Consider the following 19893-nt stretch of genomic DNA (forward strand, 5'->3'; position numbering starts at 1 on the left):
CATTGACGTTGGCTGCAGCTCAATGACTGCTCACAGCCGGCAGCCCGGCCATTTATTTATAGTGAAATTATGAATTGAATCTACGTTTTGTTTTTGAACAGGCACGTGCGGTGCTTGTAGCATGAATTAAAATACCATGCAGTGCTGAGCCAGTCCATAGTAATGCTCTGGGGAGAGTGGTGTTTAATATGGCATACATGTGTTAGTGAAAGTAGTGCACACTCCTGTCTACAAATGCTTTCAACATTCAGATTGTAAGAACCATGTGTGGACACGTGCATACATAGACTCCCTTTTTTTTAAACTGAGTTGTGTAGGTTTAAGCTCTAGAATGTGCAACACACTTGAAGCTATGAAAAAAGATCATTATAGGTATATAAAAAAAAAAAAAGAGGCTGCACTGGGGCACTCGCATTTAAAAAAAAAAAAAAAAAGGGATTTGTATGTTAATATTCTATTGAGGTGTGTGTAATTACACAAAGTCACTCCTTTTCTTTTTTGATTCTCATAAATGACCTTCTCCTGAATGGAGGGCCTTCTTTTCAGATTAGGAGACTCTGTGGTTGTGTTTGTCCCACAGGCTGTTGCGTTATTTTAAGAAAAGCCACCCACTTCACTTAAACCCACGATTATCCGCCGGGCTTATCAGACACTGTTCATTTGCGTGGTCCAGTATCAGAGATTAGATTCAAACTTTTAGTGAAGATGTCACATTTTTGTTGTCTCTGGTTCTCATCGATTACGCTGTTTGTGTGATAGACGGGGGTTTGAAAATGCCAGGGTTCACTTCTGCTATGACTGATATCTTGGTAAGAAATATTACAATGTTTTTATCTTTTAAAAGCAGTTTTTGTTTTATTGCAGATATTTGTGTGTTTTATTGAAGAGAATTCTTAATAGATGGGTGACATTTTTAACTTGTGTAATAGTGTATTGCAATTGATCAGAGAAGAACAACTGACTTGAATTTACAAACGTACAGTTTTCCCTTTTTGCCGTAATCATCCCAGCAGCTGTCAGTGAGTAACCTGCATGTTCACTGGTCATGATCTGTGTCTGTTGTTTTTTTTAAACAGGAAGTCAGGCAGTGACTTGAATAACTTGACTGATTTGCAAAACAGCCAGTAGTGCCTGGGATACACCACACCCCTGTCGAGTCTGTAGAAACTCAACTCTACCTCAGTAAAGCACCCAAACGTAGTAAATAGGTGCTGATAGCTTGAGGAAAGCTAGTTTTTTTTTTCTTCCTTTCACTTGTTTTCATTTTGCCCTGGTTGCAGCCTAGTACCAGCACTCTGCCAGAAACAACATTTCAGAACAGACAAAACACAGACATGCTAGCGTGTTAAAGCAGTGGTGGACAAATAATTAATTTATTTATTAGCCCACTAGAGAAGTGAATGCTCCTGTGTGGCCAGAAACCTACTTGACTAAGCTTATGATGAGGTAGTTCTGTGTATTATATACAGGCACGTCTATGTTCTTTTCTGCACAGGGGATGACTCGGCCATAGTCACGTTTTTGTAAAAGGACCAGTAGGTCTCTAGTACATATTGCTTATGTTCTAAATGGCTGTGGTGCTTTGCTGCGTTCATTTCATATGAAAATTGTGTGCATGTCTGTTTAGCTTTTTATTTTTTATTTTTTTTTTTTTATTTTTTTTTTTTATTCACAGTATGTATATTCTTTTTTTACCCCAAGAAGTTTCTACATAGGACGGCTTGCCTGAAATATCAAAAAGTAGATATTAAAATAAAATATTGACTTATTAAATTAAAATAAATATTTTGCTTTGTATCCAGAGTGACATATGTACAAGATCTGAAACATACATTGTTTTATTTTTAAAGATTTTATGAGCATGTATAGTCCCAAATTGCATGTACATACAAATAAATATTTTACTGGTCATGCATTAAAAAAAGAAACAGAAAATTGGAGCCTTGCCATGGTTTAATTTATTCAAGCATAGGGTCTTTGAGTAACTTCAAATAACTCATTTGCAGTTGTGTGGGTGTGTGTATAGGTGTGTGTATATGTTTCACATTGATAACATGGCCAGAGTTTACAGTTCGACTACAAAGCCGATGATAAAAATTCTAACCTGTTGTGTTCGGGTTAGTTCAAGGTGTGTCCTCCGTCTTATCAGGAAAGAAATGATAACAAGAATGACCTTCAAAAAAGGCACAAGTCTAAAGATGACACCAAATGAGTGTCAATAGCACATAGTGCATATAATAGGTTTGTTGAAAATGCTGTAGTAGTTTCTGCTACTGCTTTATTTTCATGACATTTTAATGCTAAGCTTCAGAAACAATTCTCCAAAAAAAGCTCCAAGTTGAAGACATAATAAATCACATTACGCAGGTCATATTCTGTCTAACATTTCGTAAAGGAAGTTTTTTTTTTTTTTATTTCTTAAAGAACAAACGTGAACTTGCATGTAAACATTTACATAATTTGTCCTTCACCGCCCCCCAAAAAAGTCTAACAGACAACAAAATGTTTGGGGCACAAGGATATGTCTGTGCATGTGTACAAATCGAAGGCGCTTGCATCATTTCTGCCAGTTGTTTTACTTTTTATTTATTTGAGCCGATGATTTGAATTTAGATTTTACCATTTGAATGGGTCTTGTGAATTGGTGACACGAGACTAAAAATACGCCAAACATTTGAATCGATATGTTTCTCGGTCCACAGTGCAAAATAAACGCTGTCTTCGTGTAAACAGAAGGTCAAACAGTGGGGGGGGTGCAAGTTCCTCTTTATCTGGATTAACATAGATCTATTCTACCTAAATGCTTTTAGAAGGCAGGAGGAAATCGGAGAACTGCTTCTGTTTCCATTTTATTGATAAAAAACGTCAAAACAAAGTAAACCTCTGACATCCATCTAAGGTTTCTGGGTAACTCGTCATAGTTTAAAAAAAAAAAAAGTATGTGGGAATAGTGAGCGTTTTCTAGAAGTGTACTGGGAATCTAAGGCTGATCGACACTTCATAGTTACTTTCTACTGTATTGTATTTTTGAAGGCTTTGTTAACCTCCAGCCTTATCATGTCCTCTCTGTAAGCAGTGTAGTAGCAGGCAGTGCATCTGCAGTGTACTAGATCTACTGTATATTATGCAGTCACACTGTGGTACATAAAACAACAACAACAAGAAAAAGAGAACCTTGTAGTATTCAGCTCATAGTATATTTACTTTATACACTTCATAATCCCATCATTCTCTCTGTGTTTTATTCAGTATGGCACATTTTGCCTGGTGATTAAATCAGTGGCAGCGTGGAGGCACAGCGTGTAGCATTGCCACCCCACAGCTCCTGGGTTTGATCCTCTGCTTGGGTTACTCTCCATGTGGAGTTTTGCATGTTGTTCTGTCTGTGTGGGTTTCCTCTCACCCTTTAACCATGCCAGTAGGTTTATTTGTTACATCCCTTTGTTAGTCTGTCCAGTATTCCCACCTCGCGACCAGTGCAGCATGAAAACATTGTGTTTAATAGACAAGAGTTTGTATGTTCGTGTCATCCGGATGCTTTCAGCACCACTTAATCATGACATTTATTGCACCATGTGATTCGTGTGAGGCTTTAAAGAGATTTTAAACACATTTGCATAAATGCAGCAAACAAAACCAAAAATGAAAATCAGCCACGGGTATTAGACACGAGATGCGTGTGGAATCTTGGTAGAATGTGAATAATGTACTATTTTAAAGGCACAACAAATTCTGAATTCCTATAATGATGACCAAATCCAGCTTCCTGTAGACGGTTTAAACCAAGGAAATATATTTTTGTTTATTTCAGTGACCTTTTTCCTGCCCACAAGTCTGTATTAGCAACATGCAACACCACAATAGAGTCCCCCACCCCATGGGAACTTGTGTACATGCGCTTAAAACCATATAATTTCCAGTATAATATTTAAATCCCAATGAGGCCTGATGACATTGCTTTTCCTTCTCTCTCATTGTCTTTCTATTTCTCTATACATCTGTCCCTACAAACTATCTTTTCTTCTTTTTCTTACAGCGTGAAGCTCGAAGTGACATGGTTTCGGATCGTCTGAGCCTGATGGGTCTCAGCTTGGACCTGTCTGACACCATGGTGCAGCAGAAGCTGGATGAGATAAAGGATGAGATCAAGCGCGAGCTCCGCAAAGAGCTCAAGATCAAGGAAGGAGCGGAGAACCTACGCAAAGCCACCACAGACAAGAAGAGCCTTGCTTATGTCGACAACATGCTGAAGAAGAGCAATAAGAAGGTGGAGGAGCTGCACCAGGAGCTGCAGGAGCTCAATGCTCACATAGTGGTCAAAGACCCTGACGAGCTCCGAGGTACAATTTTTTTATTTATTTATTTATTTTTTTTAACAAAGCAATATAGATCAAAGTTCTCAAACAAGCGATGGTGCATGAGTTTAGTAAAGAGCAGTGTTCAAAGTTCAGTTCTATAGCTATGTGTTGTGACGTAATTACATGTATAAAAAGACACACAACCACCACACCCATATGTACTTATTAAACATCCCATTTCATAGTTAGTGCTCGTGTCGTTTTAATAACCTCCACTCTTCTGGATTAGCTTTCCAACATAATTTTTTATAATCATTAATTTTAATTAGTCTCTTTTTTTTTGGAAGTGTTTAACAAGAAACATATACACTAATCCCCCGTTTATCGCGGTTGTTGCGTTTCAAAACCACCCGCCATAAAAGAAAAACGGACGCCACCGCAAAAATGCTTTTTTTTTCTTTTATTATTATTATTATTATTATTGTTTAAATCGTTAATCATCCTCCCACAGAGTTTAAACACACACAGAAAACATTTGCAAGAATATAGCGAGAAGCATTTTGTGTAAATTCGTAGAAATACAGTACACTGTATCACATTTATAGTGACTACATGTAATGTATTAACATATTACTTCATTTTATAATTAATAATTATATTTTTATTAATACATTTCATTATTGCAACATAAAACTCCATATATAGCCCTTAAAGTTTTTTGGTCCATCGTACTATACGCGAGAGGGGGGGAAAACCAGCAAAACAAATTAGTCATGAGAAAATGCAATTTCGCGATTAACTGGGGGTGTGGGGGTAGAGCAGAGTGGGGGTTCTCTGTACACATATACACATACTTGCATGGTACACAGTGTTCTAATGGTATTTGGCATATTTTTCGACAGTTTATCAAAGATAAATCTCCAAAAATGATATAACTTTGGGCATGTCTAGAACATATGCAATAACGTAGCTGGTTCCTGCTTATATCTGACACGTGTGGGATCAAAGTCCTCTCTGAACTTAGTTTTACCCTAGACCAGTAAAGCCGGTGTTTATCTGAAATTCGTTCTTGTATATCATTTTCCCATTTACCTTTAAGTCCATCTAATGTGGTAGAATTGCTTGTATTGAATAAATTCACTTTCCAACATTTTTTACTGTTGCTGTATGGGTTCTGATAAAATCCTTAGTGAGGTTATGCACAAAAGTGGTGTGAGGAGGCCTTGACTTCTTTTTCTTTAACCTCGGCACGATACGTATTCATGGAATTCGCTTTGTGCACAGGAACATCGTGGCAGCAGTTTAGGGATGAACCAGAAATGGGGGTGGATCAGGTGTCCACATACTTATGGCCATATTGTGTAAACGCTTGGCTCTTGTGATTTTTTTAATTTTATTTATTTTTTTATTTTATGATAATTTTTCCTTAGAGCTTTCAGCAAGCCTACAGCAGCACCCAATTTCTAATTTACATATTTGTGAATTGAAATCAAGCAACCTAGCATGCAATATCGAATTTGGTCAGCTTATCTTACTGCGAACATTCTGTCTGTCTAAACTGTGGTTCCGAGTGGGATCTTCAAACTCCCAGGAATACATAGTTCATATGGGTTTGACGATTATTTGTTTGTTTATTTATCTGAAATTGACATCATCCACTTTAAGCTATTTTATAGATATTATTAACCGTACACTTGAAATAATATTGTACATATTTTTATTCAGGCATGCTCACTAGGATTTGTAAGAGTCACCGATTCGCATAAAGGTTAACCATGTAATGCATCGATCTAAAAAAAAAACGTGCATCAGATACAAGTTGGCAGTGTTTTCAAAAAAGAAATATTTTTTTTAAATATTTGTATGTAATTATTAGTTGATGTGCAACTTTTTTGCAGTACTACTAATAAAATGTATTTATCCTTTACCTTTATTACTCTATGGTCAGACTATATTTTAATATAATTTACTTTATTTTATTTTTTTTTTACGTTACTTTACTCTGATTTTTATTTTTATCTTTATATTGTATTTCTTTGCTTCCATGTTTCCAAGTCGGACAGTCAAAAAAAGCATTTCACTATATGTCATATATATAAAAAAAATGGTGTGTTATACAGTAATCTAATGGTGTAGTGTAGAGTTCATTTGAGTGAACGACATATAAATGTATCCCCAGTTATGGAGATGCACATCCCTAATGCTCACTATTATATTTTGCCACACCCAGATCCTTCACAAATTACATCATGTTAATTTTGGGTTTTAATTCAATATGAATTTAATGAAATCAAATTATTATTAGTTACATCATAAAATGTAGTTCTTCTTCTTCTTCTTTCGGCTGCTCCCATTAGGGGTCGCCACAGCGGATCATCCGTTTTCATACCACCATGTCCTCTACATCTGCCTCTTTCACACTGATCAGTGCATCCAGGAAGAATTACCTTTCAGTACAAAGAATCACGTGTTTGTGTGTATGGGAAAACGTTTGAGTAGAATGATGGGAAACATATTAAACCGTGCACAACAAGTCAAGGCTAGCGTAAGATTGCACAATCTCTCACACTTTGTTAGAAATCCTTCCTCCTCTGCCTCTTTAATGAGGTTGGGATGGAGGAGACCAGTGGGGATTCACAGCCAGGGTTATGACCTCTGTGTGTACGTATCCTCTCTTTTACAATAGACACTGTCACAAAGCAGCTTTATAGAAATCCGGATTAGATTCAGATCCTTAATGAGCAAACCAGAGGAAGCAGTGTCAATAACAAAACTCCCAGAGACAACATGAGCACTCAGAAAAGAACCTGTCCTCTTCTGGATGACACCAAATCAGTTAGAATCATTTCAGGTAATGAAGCAAACAGTCAAAATTAAACTACGGTTGTTTTGGAAACATAGAACTATAAATTGTTGAATTATAAAAAAAAAAAAAAAAGGTTCAAAAAGTGTTGATAATATTCGTTTTTGGTTTCAGCGTGAAATTGAGACATTTTCCCTAATATGCCTAAGCTACTGTCTAGAATTTGCTACTTCGAAGGATATTGGAATTTTGAAAAAGGAGCTATGAAAACATGGATCCATGTGTTTGGTTTTGGACAAATGAAAACAAAATCCATTTCTAGCTCATGTAACAGATAGAATGGCTTTCAAGTTCAAGAAAATACAAGAACAATGAGTTGTTTTGGGGGGTGGTTTGGTCAGTATTGGTGGTACTTTTCACTGTAAGCTAATTGTTCACATGTCCATTTGTGAGAATGTTTGTTTATTTGCTTGTTTTTTTTTTTCTTTTATTACATTTTCTGCAATCGCAGTTTTCATTTGACCAGTTAATGAAAGCTGTCTTTGTTTCTCAGATGTAGTAGTGTTGTTACTTGCGTAATATTTACCAAGAGAACAATTTGTAAAGCATGCATGACTCAGTGCCTCGTCTCGGTTGGTTTCTGTTACTTCACAACTGTCGTTCGTTTTAACATTTGAAACAATGTTAACAAAGGTTAGTTTCATTCATCCAGCAGGCCGTGATCGTCTATTTTTCTGCTGAATGTTGCGCCTCAGAATTCTGTTTAGTTCCTGAATGAGATTTAAGACATGACTGTTTGTCTATGAGCAGCAGCTTTTATATTTTCATACTATATTGTAGAATTGAAGTGCTCCCATTCATGAAAGTTGCTTGACATATAGCTTATGTGCACAATTTATGGGAGCTTGAAAATGGCCAAACCCATTCTCCTGCTGTGATGGTTTAAGTCAGACTCTCTTTAAAGAGACTATCTGAACTGTGTGAAGATGCTGTGGTTCCTCTCAGTAAATTATAGAGCTGAGTTTGCTTTGCTTTTTCAGTTCATTGCATGTTTGTTTGTTAGCAAGGCAGCATTCACACAGTGTCTGATGGTATTAAATGTTGGTTTAAGAGTGCTTTTGATGAGTACAATTCAACAAGCATGGTAAATCCTTGTGGATTCATGATATCGGGGTCTACAATGTATTAAATTGGATAAGGTTGGACGATATAAATGTGTGGCGGAAAATATCGTCTCTGCAGCTTTAAGATAGACAAAAATAAATGATGTTGGACCTCGTTAAAAAAAGGTGTTTGCTTATATTTGTTTGGTATCTGACTTTAGTGTAAGGCACCAAAAGGCTTTCTCTTATGCATCTTAGCTTCCCTGGTCTGTGCTTGCAAAATGGATCTAGCCATGAATGTCTTCCCTTTGCAAAGCCGGCATGGGGGTTTTGAACGAAGAAAGTGAAACAATGTGTTGTTAATAAGGGCTCTTTCGCCTATATAAAGGTAAAACCTCGCTCTTACCTCCGGATGTGTGCTTGTACGTGCTTGTCCTGACACGAGAGCATATGATCTCATCACTCCGGATTCCAGAGCAGTTCTCTTACATCTGTGAGTGTGTGGGTGGCTGATGGTGTAGGAAAAGCCAAATCGAGTGTGAAAATGATCTAATCTTTGTTCTTGGCCCACAGTCTTGTGCCATGTCAGCAGGTTCAAAGGTCAAGCACATACAGCCTCCTGCACAGTGGTCACAGTAGGCTAAGTGCAGTCTTAAACATTAAGCTAATGTTTTCCAGTCTGTGTTGTTCAGAAAGTTCGGAGTGTTGTCTGGAAAGCCTACTCTTTGTGTTTTCCTTAGCCCCCTCTTTTAGTTAGTTTTCTCCCCCGAGGTGTTCCGTCGCTGTGTGGTTTTCACCGAGACACGCTTTTCTGTTTCCGACATCTTGTGGGATTCCTACCAGTGAAGATTTGGACCTGTTTGGAGAGAAAAGGCAGGCTCTACCCAGCTCCTTATAAAAGTAATGAAAACAGCATTAGAGCGTAACCGTTTAGTTCATGCATTTCTGTGTGAAATCTTTTCGGTTGCTTTTATTTTTTGGCCTTGCAGAAAAAAATCTCACACATAATTTATACATAGTGAGCTTTATAGAGTAATTCCAGTCTTCCAGACACAGGTTAATCCATGTCTTAGACTAAATTACACTGTCGCTGGGGTTGTTAGTTTATAAACGCTCTAGTCTAATGCTGAGCTTAATCCCTGTCTGGAATCCCGGCCCTGAGGCTTGAACTGTGAGGGAAGTATTTTGGGGGTCAAGCACAAAGAAATTTCATAGTTTAAAAATGTACAGAATAAACATTGTGTAGGTTAGAGTACACATTCCTTTTTTCTTTGCCAAGTCAAACATTATTGATCGAGCGCATTTAACAAGAGTAGCTTGAAAACAAAACAGAGCTAAGTCTTAAGTCGTCTTTTAAAATCCCTCAATCAGGGTTTTTTTTTTATTTTTTATAACTGTGCTGATTGGTGTGGTCAAATTGTCAACGTAAGACACTTTTTATTTTTTACGTTTCATTACCAGAAATTTATTATGCTGCATATCCCAAATTATTGTTAAGTTTGGGTGCTTCAGTGCCCCTGGAGCAGAGAGGATTGAGGGCCTTGCTAACGGGCCCAACATTGGCAGGTTAGTGGCACTGGTGTTTAAACCCCAGATCTTCAGATTAGTAACCCAGACCCTGTTAATAAATATTAGCATCGCACTTTGGACGAACATGCAATGTTTGAAAGCTAGTGGAGGCCTCTGTAACTATTTATTTTTTCAAATTTGGTATGAATAGGAATTTTTGGAGAATTGTGTCTCTATATGTAATCCAGTCAAGTCTGAAAAGCAATTTTATAATGCACAGACATGAAAAAAAAAAAGCACCTGCTCAACCCCAATTTCCAGTTTCTCATATCTCATTCATTGACATTGGTCGGGTTTTTTTTTTTTTTTGCATCTAGTGGTGGTCTCCAAAAACTTGCTCGATTATTTGATTCTGAAAGGAATTGCCCCAGCTCTCTGTAATACTAAGCAAACTGAATGAACCTTGTAACATATTTTGTGTTGCTCTAGGCTATTTTCACTTTTTTTTTTCTGCTTTCAGCTGCATGTGTGCTGATGTGATAAAAAGATCTCACGTGACACCTCCCCACCCCCAACAGTGTAATCATAACACAACGCTCTTATCTGTCTTAGATAGTCTTGGCTGAATGAATATCCTAGTTTTCTATCTTCTATATGTGTTTAATTATTGGTTCCAAAACAATATTGACTAGCTGTTATTTTTTGGAATATTGAACTCATTTTATCTGATGCTCCTCGATGTATGTTTGTCTCACTAGTCACCCAGACTTGCAACCTGATTGGCCGAAAGATGAAATAAAAACATTTTCCCTTTCTAGTTGAACAACTTTGTGGCCAAAGTCATCTTACAGGTTTCACATAGAAATTTTTTTTAAATGTGGTTGAGGGAAATAAAATGTATGGAGCAGCCTGGTCTGGTCCGGTGCATTTAACAAAACCTATACACGGCCCGGGTTCGATCCCCGGTCAGGGAACCAACCCCAGCCACTCTAAGTGCCGGTCCCAAGCCCGGATAAATGGGGAGGGTTGCGTTAGGAAGGGCATCCAGCGTAAAAACATGTGCCAAATCAAAAGATGCGGATGATCTGCTGTGGCGACCCCTAATGGGAGAAGCCGAAAGAAAGTTTATATGATTAGTTAAGTATAAAGTATGAGGTGCTTTTGTCCTCTATTGACAAGATGTTTTAATGTATTTGTTTGTTTATTTTAAGTTTCAGAGTGCCCTATGACTCCAGACACTCCATGCAGCACCAACAGTAGCCGTCTGGCCGCACTTAAGAAGCAGAACGACATCGAGCTCAAAGTGAAACAAGGCGCTGAGAATATGATACAGATGTACTCCAACGGCTCCTACAAGGTAACACGCTTCCGAATTGCTCTTAGTCTCTGTGTCGGTGCGATGAAGTGCGTAAGTCTTAATGATGAACTGGATGATTTAAAAGCTCCCGGATGATGTAAAGTGGCACATAGCTGCTGTTTAAGAACAAACATTGTGAAGATTTTGTTCCAAAGATAGTTCAGGTGAGTTGGTACAAATCCATCTTCCTACACTGGCTCTTTGATCTTTAAGACAAGGCTGTATGTACAGAAATGAAATGTACTTGTTCCGAAGGTCACAAGTTCAAATCCCAGCCCCACCAATCTGCCACTGCTGGGCCCTTGAGCAAGGACCTTAACCCTCCCCTGCTCAGTTGTAAGTCGCTCTGTATAAGGGCGTCTGCCAAATGCTGTAAATGTAATGTAAATGCAAAATGAAATGGAAACAGATGTGAGTCAGTAATGTGGGCTGAAATGACGTCGTTAAAGTACATAACATTTATTTGAACCTGGTAAGAGCAGTTTACAGTCCAACTGAGCTCTATAGTGGAAGAGCCTAGAAACATGTCTCAGAGTTAATGGTAACTTGTATGTCAATATGAATGCACGTTGTGCATTAGCATAGCTATTAAGTGTGTCTATAATGTGTGTACATATTGAGGTTATGTCATATGGTCATCTTGTATGGACCTTTTACATGTTCCATGGTAAATGCAAAGGAAATGGTACATTGGCTTTTTTTTTTATTTACACAAAAAAAGAGTATATCAAGACCAAGAGGTAATGGGAGAAGAATCTGAAAGTCAGTGAAAACTCATGATAATATCTTAAAGCATTATGTAAATGTTCACTGTATATAATTTTGCAGTCACTGTGCAGTTGTATGTTTGCACAACTACACTGATTTTTACCAGTGAATAACCGATCGTAGCTTCAGTATATTGACATACATGAAAATAAAGGTTATGATCTTCAGTGCTGATGACCATTTTATGAATAATACCACTATTGTCATATTGCCATAGTATAGTTATCTACCTGGTTGATATGTTGGTTATTATAAATAAGTTAATGTGTGTTGGTACAGGGTGAGGGGCAAAGCTAAAAAATTAAATATTTGTAATTTTTGTATTTATTTATCTAATTTTTTTTTTACCTAAAAAAAAGCACACATTCAGTATTGCTAGTAGTTGTCATATTAAAAAGGGAAGTTTTATTTCATTGCTTCCCATCATTCCCAAATCCTTATGGAGGCAATAAGTACAGAACCAAGGGTTAGTTTAATGCCTAATTGTGTGTTATGCAGTTTCCTCTCCTTGTTCTTTTGTAGACAGAAAAATATAATCAGACTATAAATTATGAATAAAATTAAAGAAACAAACAAGACGCATCTGTTATTTTTTTCTGTTGTTTTTTTTTCTTTTTAAAAAAAGTTCCGAGTTCTGACCTTCAGCTTCTGAGGTAAATTAAATGTGGCATAATTTTGGGGAAACCCCACCTCAGCAACAAATTGCTGCATGTCTCCATTGTGGCCATTCGTGTTATTGTCTGTGGATTAATGACCCAATTTTTTAAGTTATTTATTTCAATTAATTTTTTAAATTTGTATAGCACTTTTAACAATTGACATTGTCTAAAAGCAGCTTTACACAGATAATGCAGTGAGAAAGAATGAATAAGATGTTCTTTATATGTTCTTCGTTTGTCCCTAATGAGCAAGCCAGTAATGACTGTGGCAAGAAAAAACTCCCCGAAATGGCATAAGGAAGAAACCTTGAGAGGAACCAGACTCAAGAGGGAACCCACCCTCATCTGGGTGGCAGCAAATGTCCATTTATTACAGCTAAACGATGTTGAGGGATGCAGCGATAGTGATCAAATGCAAACTGTAGTCCTGAGTCAGTGTAGCAGACTGTTGACATTAAGTACGGTCCAAATTCATCCTCAAAGCCTCCTGTGTTACTCTGTAATTTCATGGATCACAAGGCCAGTGATGAAAAACATCCCCAGCTGCACAAAGTGGCCTCCAATCGAAGAAAACACCATCCAGAGGCAGTCCGGGACGAAGCTGGCAGATCCGAGGAGAGGAGAAGGGCAGGAACAGTGGTCACTGGTACCTCAGGAGCATGTTTAACTCGAGAGAGAGAGAGATGGATTATAAAGTATCCTTATTGTTGTAGAAAAGCCAAGGACAGTGTGCAGTCCTTCCTTTAAAGTGCTTTCCATCCTTCAACACCGGCAAGACTCACTATGGCAGCATAACTAAAAGGGAGATCCAGAAGGTAACACAGACATGAGGGATCTCTGGGATAACAGACGACTCGCCACACCACCGTCAACAAACCTGAGTGAACGTGTGAGAGTGAGGGGACGAAAGCATACAATATCCGAGTTCACCTAACACTATATATCCGTGATCACTCCAGATCGGCTCCTTTACCTACGAAAAATCTACCGATAAAAAGCTTGACTAAATAAATGTTTTTAGCCTGTACTTGAACACTGAGACAGTGTCTGAATCCAATACACTAATTGGAAGGCTGTTTCATAACTCTGAGGCTTTATAAGAGAAAGATCTTCCCCCTGCTGTAGTTTTCAAAAGGTGCAGGCTATTTGTTGGTACCCCTCATAAAGATATCAGTAGGCATGTGGGAGTCATAATGGTACAGAAGTTTTCAGTTACTGCGGCGCGAGACCGTTACGTGCTTTGTACATCAGAAAAAGTATTTTTTAATTGGGAGAAGTGTAGACTGATTAAAACAGGGGTGATGCGTCATATTTTTTTTAGATCTAGCAACGATTCTTGCTGCTGCAATCTGAAGTAACTAAAGCTTATTTTTGCACTCAAACACCCAGACAGAAAAGCGTTACAGTAGTCTAATCTAGATGTAACAAAAGCATGAACTAGTTTCTCTGCATCCTGTAACTATTTGTTTGATGGAGTGAGGACTAATTGATAATATTGCTTTTGTAATAAATTATTTAGCATGCCAAAATGTTTGTCAAATTCACATGATTCCTAACTATAAAAATAGCTGTGTTGCTTTGCGATGGGAAACAGATCATTGGTTGCATCTGCACAACCAATATTCCTTTTACATTTGTCTCGTATTATTTCTTTTTTTCTTTTTTTTATTACAAAAAAATATGCAGACACTATCAGCACAGCCAGCTGCTCTGGACACATGATGGGCAGCTCTCATATATATTTTCATGAGAAAGGGGGATTTGGGAATCAGACATGCTTCCAGGTGTCGGATTATGTAGTGTGAGAGCCTCATCTGTGATCGATCATGTAGTGTGCACATTGCTACATGCAAAAACAACAGATAAAAGCGGTTCTGAGATTTAGAAAACAAGGCCGTGTTCACTTGGCATGAAGGACAACCAGGGCTTTCTGTCATGTACTGAGACTTTCCTTGAGTGATGTGAATGAGGCGTGTGTGCGCACATATTTAATGAATGGGACTTGGAACTTTTTTTTTTTTTTTTTTTAAAACAAAATGTACTTTGTATGTACGTTTGTGTTTATAGAAGTATTATTGCTCCAGCTCCTGGGAAAAAAATGTTAATGGTACTTGTGTATTTTAGTTTAAGTTTAGGATATGTTTAGGTTTTTATTTGTCTCTTTTACCAGTGCTTTACAATTCGTATTTGTTAATTTAAGCTGAGAGGCACCTGAGAAGTTAAGCATATAAAATACAACACTGGTGATGTGTGAGGAAGCTAAAGGGAATTCAATTGTGAGGATATTATAGAAAATTAGAATTACATATTAGCAGCTGCCGAGCTACAATATGATACTATTTGGCATGCTAATGACTGATTAATCAGCTAGCAGGATTATTTATTTTATTAAAATCTAATGGTGGTGTAACATAGAGGCTCATGCATGCAGGATTTCCTGCAGAAGTGGAAAACACTTCCTGCAGGAAACAGTTTTTAAATAAAGCAGCACTTTGGAGATGTCTGACACATTCACATTTTTATTTGTGTACTGAAGTAAACAGCGCCATCAGTTTAATGCATCTGAAAACATAACACTTTATCATTCCAAGATTGTTGTGCGTGTGTGTCTTATACCAGGATTACAGTTTAAGCATTATTTCTGAAAATGACAGGCTTTAGATTAAAGACAACCATCTTGAAGTTTTTATTTTCTTTACAGGATCGTAAGCTGCTTGCCATGGCTCAGCAAATGCTGCAAGACAGCAAGACCAAAATTGAGTTCATCCGGATGCAGATCCTCAAAGCGAGTCAGACCACTGAGACAAGTTACGACAATAATGAAGGTAAGGTTGTTTTAATGAGATGCATGATTTTCTAGTTCTGCTCACTGTTTAATAATGGAAGTGATCTTACGCCAGGACATATTATTATTGTAGCTACAGAAGTTCACCTGCGTACGTTTAGGCCTTTTTCAGTTGGGATGTGTGTGTAAATTGGAGAGAGATGGATTGAGGCCTTGTTAAAGTCAACTTTTATTATTCTTAGTAATAATATACTTACTAATATAAACATTTGAAGAGTGTCACAATTTTGTCAAAAGCAATAATCCTTGTGTGGAAGTTGCGCTAAGAGCTCTTAAATCCTATAATTTACTTTATTTACGCGGATGTTATTGTGACCTAATAGCGCCTATGTTCCCAGGATTGTTTAAGTTTAAGAGTATAAACACTGCAACATCTAAAAGCCCCAAAAGAAAACTGTAAATATGGTAGTGTTGACCTTGAGGGGACAGCTTTAAATCTGGCAGTATTGTGCTCATGGAAGAGCTACAGGTATGTAGTGGTGTTGTTCTTATGGGACAGCTTTAAATATGTCGTTGTCCTCATGGGACAGCTACAGATATGGTAGTATTGTCCTCATGGGGCAGAAACAAATACGGTAGTGTTGTGTAGGGCTGCAGCTATCAATTATTTGACCAATTATTCCATCGATTAATAGAGTAATCGGATATGTACTTTTTTTTTTTTTTTATTAAAGAGCAAAGCTAAATATACAAGAGAAAAAAAAAAAAAAAAAAATATATATATATATATATATATATATATATATATATATATATATATATATATATATATATATATATATATATATAATTTTTTTTTTTTTTTTTTTTTTCCGAAAAATTTATATTTTTACTGCTGAAATTACATACAAGAATATCAGTGAAAAGTAACTCATTTAGTGCATTTAACTGTCATATTACATCAAAATACAAATATAGAAATAAAATATAGAAATCAATTTGTAATTAAAAGAAGGCAACCATAGTACAATCTATGTAACTGAGGCATACATTAAAATAATAGTAATAAAAACATAACAAACAACCTCAACATTTGCATTTATGTTGTGCAGCTTAATTTCCAAGTTTCAGTCTGACTACATCTCTGTGGACATACGTTTTTACAGTCTTCTTCGAAGGCTTTTTGGCTATTTTCTTTTAAATACCACCCTGTTGTTATATATTTTCTCATATTTTCTTACTTTTATGCTTTTTCATATTTATATTTTATACTTATAAATCCTTTTACTTAATGCACAATGTCTGAGCAGCTGATGGGGTTTTAATTTCAATGCAAGTTGTATCCTGCATATAACTATTTTTGTGACTAATAAGAATCTTGAGTCTTTTGTAAGAGGCAAAATTTAGTGGTCAGGTAGTTGACTTGGAACAAGGGTCCATAATCATAAATAATAATAAAACCTTAACACTGCATTTGAAAGTGCATTTTATTTTGAAATTATCCCAAACTTTGGAAACGGTCTGTCTTTTTTTTTTTTTTTTTTTTTTTTTTTTGCCTGAATCTTCTCTTAGCCTCTCGCTGGGGCATCTTCTGTGTTTACCTGTCCAGAGCGGTCCAGGGATTAGCGGGTAGTGCATCAGTAATAATGGTTCCTGGGGAAACACGGTGCTTTGTCTGTAGTTAGATGGACTAAATAATTTGCCTCGATGCTTTTTTGTATTCTAATTACTCCTAGTTACTCGAGGAATTATTTCAGCCCTAGTATTGTCCACACAGGAGACACTTCACAGAAGGAGGATCATTCAAATCTATAGGAACAAAATTTGAATGAATTTAGGTTGAAAAGGTGGGGTGTCATTGGATCTTATGCTAAAAAGTAGTATACCAAAGCAGAAAGAAATATTTGTGACCTGTATTTTAGTATTTGTTCGGTGTAAGATATAAACAACCCCTAGTAGACTTTTTAAAAAGAGAGCTGTATATAAAACACGGACCCTGTACATTCATTACCTTCACCATCAACTGCCCATGATTCGACCACAACTGCTAACTGCATGGTTTTATAAAAGGTACAGGCTGTTAGGCTGGATGCTAAAGCTAACGTTGGTTACCTCTGACTGTACAGTGCCTGCAAACAAGTCTATAATCAGTCCTCTGGATCTGCGGCTGGAGGAGCTGCGGCATCACTTCCGGATCGAGTCTGCGGTGGCCGAGGGAGCTAAGAACGTCATGAAGCTTCTCGGCTCAGGGAAAGTCACAGAGAAAAAAGCTCATTCAGAGGTGCATTTTATTTTTAATGACAAAAGCAAATATAATTATATTAAAACCATTTGTTATTAATTTCCCCCATTTAAGCTATATACCCATTTAAGCTTTTTTTCAAGTGCAAAAGCATGCAGGCTAAAAGTGAAAAATATTTAGATAGATTTATAAATATATATAAAAATTTTTTTTTTTTTTTATTGTTCAAAGCTTTTCAGATCACACTTTAATATAATATATTAAATATGTTATAGTTGACAAATGTGCAGTTCTTCTTTGTCCTTCTATTTTGGCACAATTGAAAGAAAACTTTTGTTCCCGCTGCAGTGTGAATTCTGTATCAACACTATGTGGAATGTGAGTCAGACATTAGAGTCTTTGGCTCATGACTTGTTGATAAAAGACCATTATTTCTCAGTGTAACACTTAAGTGTTACAATGAAACCTGATGTCTGTTTGACCTTCCAATGTGTTCAGAGGTCTATATCATACAGTTCCACTGAAATGTATCATTATTAATGCTTTAAGGCTTTTTCCACAAATATTCTGTGCACAGGCCATGTTATAATATACTTCTTGCACGTAATGAAAGAATGATGAACATAATTTTAGGGCTGTATTAGCATCTCATAAGTGATGGAATGCAAATAATTATTGAAATTGTCAAAGGAAAGACAGTTCCCTATTCTCTATGCGCACAACACACCGAAATAGTCACATAGTCTCAGTATGTTAATCAAATGTATAATTGTGTATTGAGAGAACTGATCCAAATCTGACTTCAGGCCCAGGCACGCTTTAACGAGTCGAGTCAGAAGCTGGACCTACTGAGGTATTCTCTGGAGCAGAGGCTGAGCGAGCTGCCGCAAAGCCACCCAAAGGCCAGTCTGATCTCCGATGAGCTCCACATGGTGGCGGCGACTCAAAGCCCACGCCAGAGCATCATCTCCTCCCACAACCAGTACAGCACCGTGGCTAAACCCGCAGCTCTCACGGGTACGTGGCTGATTCTACACTGAAGGGTGAAGGTACACCATTATATTGAAATCGAATCTTTTTGCCTATGAAGCATTAGAAAAGAGTGTGTGGTTCGGAAATGAACACGCTCCTCCTTCAGACGGTTAAGCATAGATCACTGACCAGAAGTGAAGTTTGGTTCTGGTTTGGGGAGCTGAATAATTTCTTGATTTCTTCCAATAGATCACTCATAATGTGACTTGGCAGACAATATGTTCCCTTACTGAAAATAAATGATGTGCTTGGAAATGTAAGCAGGCTTGTCAGTCATCAGAGTCTACTTGGAGCAAAAATGATCACAGCTATTTTTGTGCTGGAATAAAAGACACGCATATCACAGAACTTAAGTGTGTTTACTGACGAACTCTGTCATATTATTAGTTTTAATAACTTAGTGGTAAAAGCGTACATGAGGATCAGCTGCCCGGCTAGTTTGTAAAATGTAATGAACAGCATACACATTGGCAACTCACAAACCTATTTCACACTTTCATTTTGAGAAAACACTTGGACTACGCTCAGCAGTCAACCTTAAATAATCAGTCGAAGTATATTCTTTTTAGATTAGACTGTTTCTTAGTAAAACCTTTTCTGTGGTTGCTGTGTACAGGAACATTGGAGGTGAGGCTCATGGGCTGTCAGGATCTACTGGAGAATGTTCCAGGGCGGTCTAAAGCAGCATCTGTGTCCCTGCCCGGCTGGAGCCCAAATGAAACGCGCTCCTCCTTCATGAGCCGAACAAACAAGAACAAATCAGGCAGCAGCAGAAACCTCTCCAAAACAGACGATCTGTCCAGTTGAGTGCCTTCAGCATTTCTTCTTTTTGGAATTAAATTATTGGTGGAGATATAGAAAGGGTTTCAAAACACACTGGGACATTTTGGAAAATATTGTACATCTTGGCACTTGGTAAATACATGCTACTGAGTAAAAAGGCATAATATCCAAAAAGCCTGAATATATTCTGTATTACACTTTAGAACTTAACTAAAGCTAGCTTAGCTAGCAGTCTAACTTAAGATAGACAGCTTTGGCACTTTTTGGTATGTAATTCAAACAGTTTTGGATGCAGCAAGTTACTGTTTTAATGGAAACAAAATCAGACTTCTATTTAAAATTTGTCAGCTATTTGGATAAGATAATGTCCATTGTTAAATCCACTATACATGAAAAATTAACTGAACTGGATTGAATTGAATTGAACATGTTTCAGCATTTATACCCAGCGATGTAAAATGCATTATTTGTGTCGTATCTTCAGATGAGATCAGCGCTGTTCTGAAACTGGATAACACAGTTGTGGGGCAGACGACCTGGAGACCAATCAGCAA

At 37.2% G+C, this 19893-nt stretch overlaps 2 protein-coding genes across 5 annotated transcripts in view; both read left to right on the forward strand.

Moving 5' to 3' along the window:
• lrrc8c (leucine rich repeat containing 8 VRAC subunit C) overlaps positions 1–19893 on the forward strand; it is a 182906-nt gene that overhangs the window by 105113 nt on the left and 57900 nt on the right. The gene's annotated exons all lie outside the window — the stretch shown is intronic.
• pkn2b (protein kinase N2b) overlaps positions 1–19893 on the forward strand; it is a 49348-nt gene that overhangs the window by 8724 nt on the left and 20731 nt on the right. For all 4 annotated transcript variants that reach the window (XM_083568933.1, XM_083568935.1, XM_083568932.1 and 1 more), the window contains 7 exons: positions 4037–4340; positions 10925–11070; positions 15199–15322; positions 17409–17563; positions 18331–18541; positions 19173–19358; positions 19824–19893. The exon at positions 19824–19893 is cut by the window's right edge and continues 40 nt beyond it. In XM_083568933.1, coding sequence (XP_083425059.1) covers positions 4037–4340; positions 10925–11070; positions 15199–15322; positions 17409–17563; positions 18331–18541; positions 19173–19358; positions 19824–19893 — 1196 coding nt within the window. The remainder of the gene's footprint in view (positions 1–4036; positions 4341–10924; positions 11071–15198; positions 15323–17408; positions 17564–18330; positions 18542–19172; positions 19359–19823) is intronic.

This window comes from Silurus aristotelis (assembly GCF_946808225.1).
Source record: "Silurus aristotelis genome assembly, chromosome: 2".
In the NCBI taxonomy this organism is placed as follows: domain Eukaryota; kingdom Metazoa; phylum Chordata; class Actinopteri; order Siluriformes; family Siluridae; genus Silurus; species Silurus aristotelis.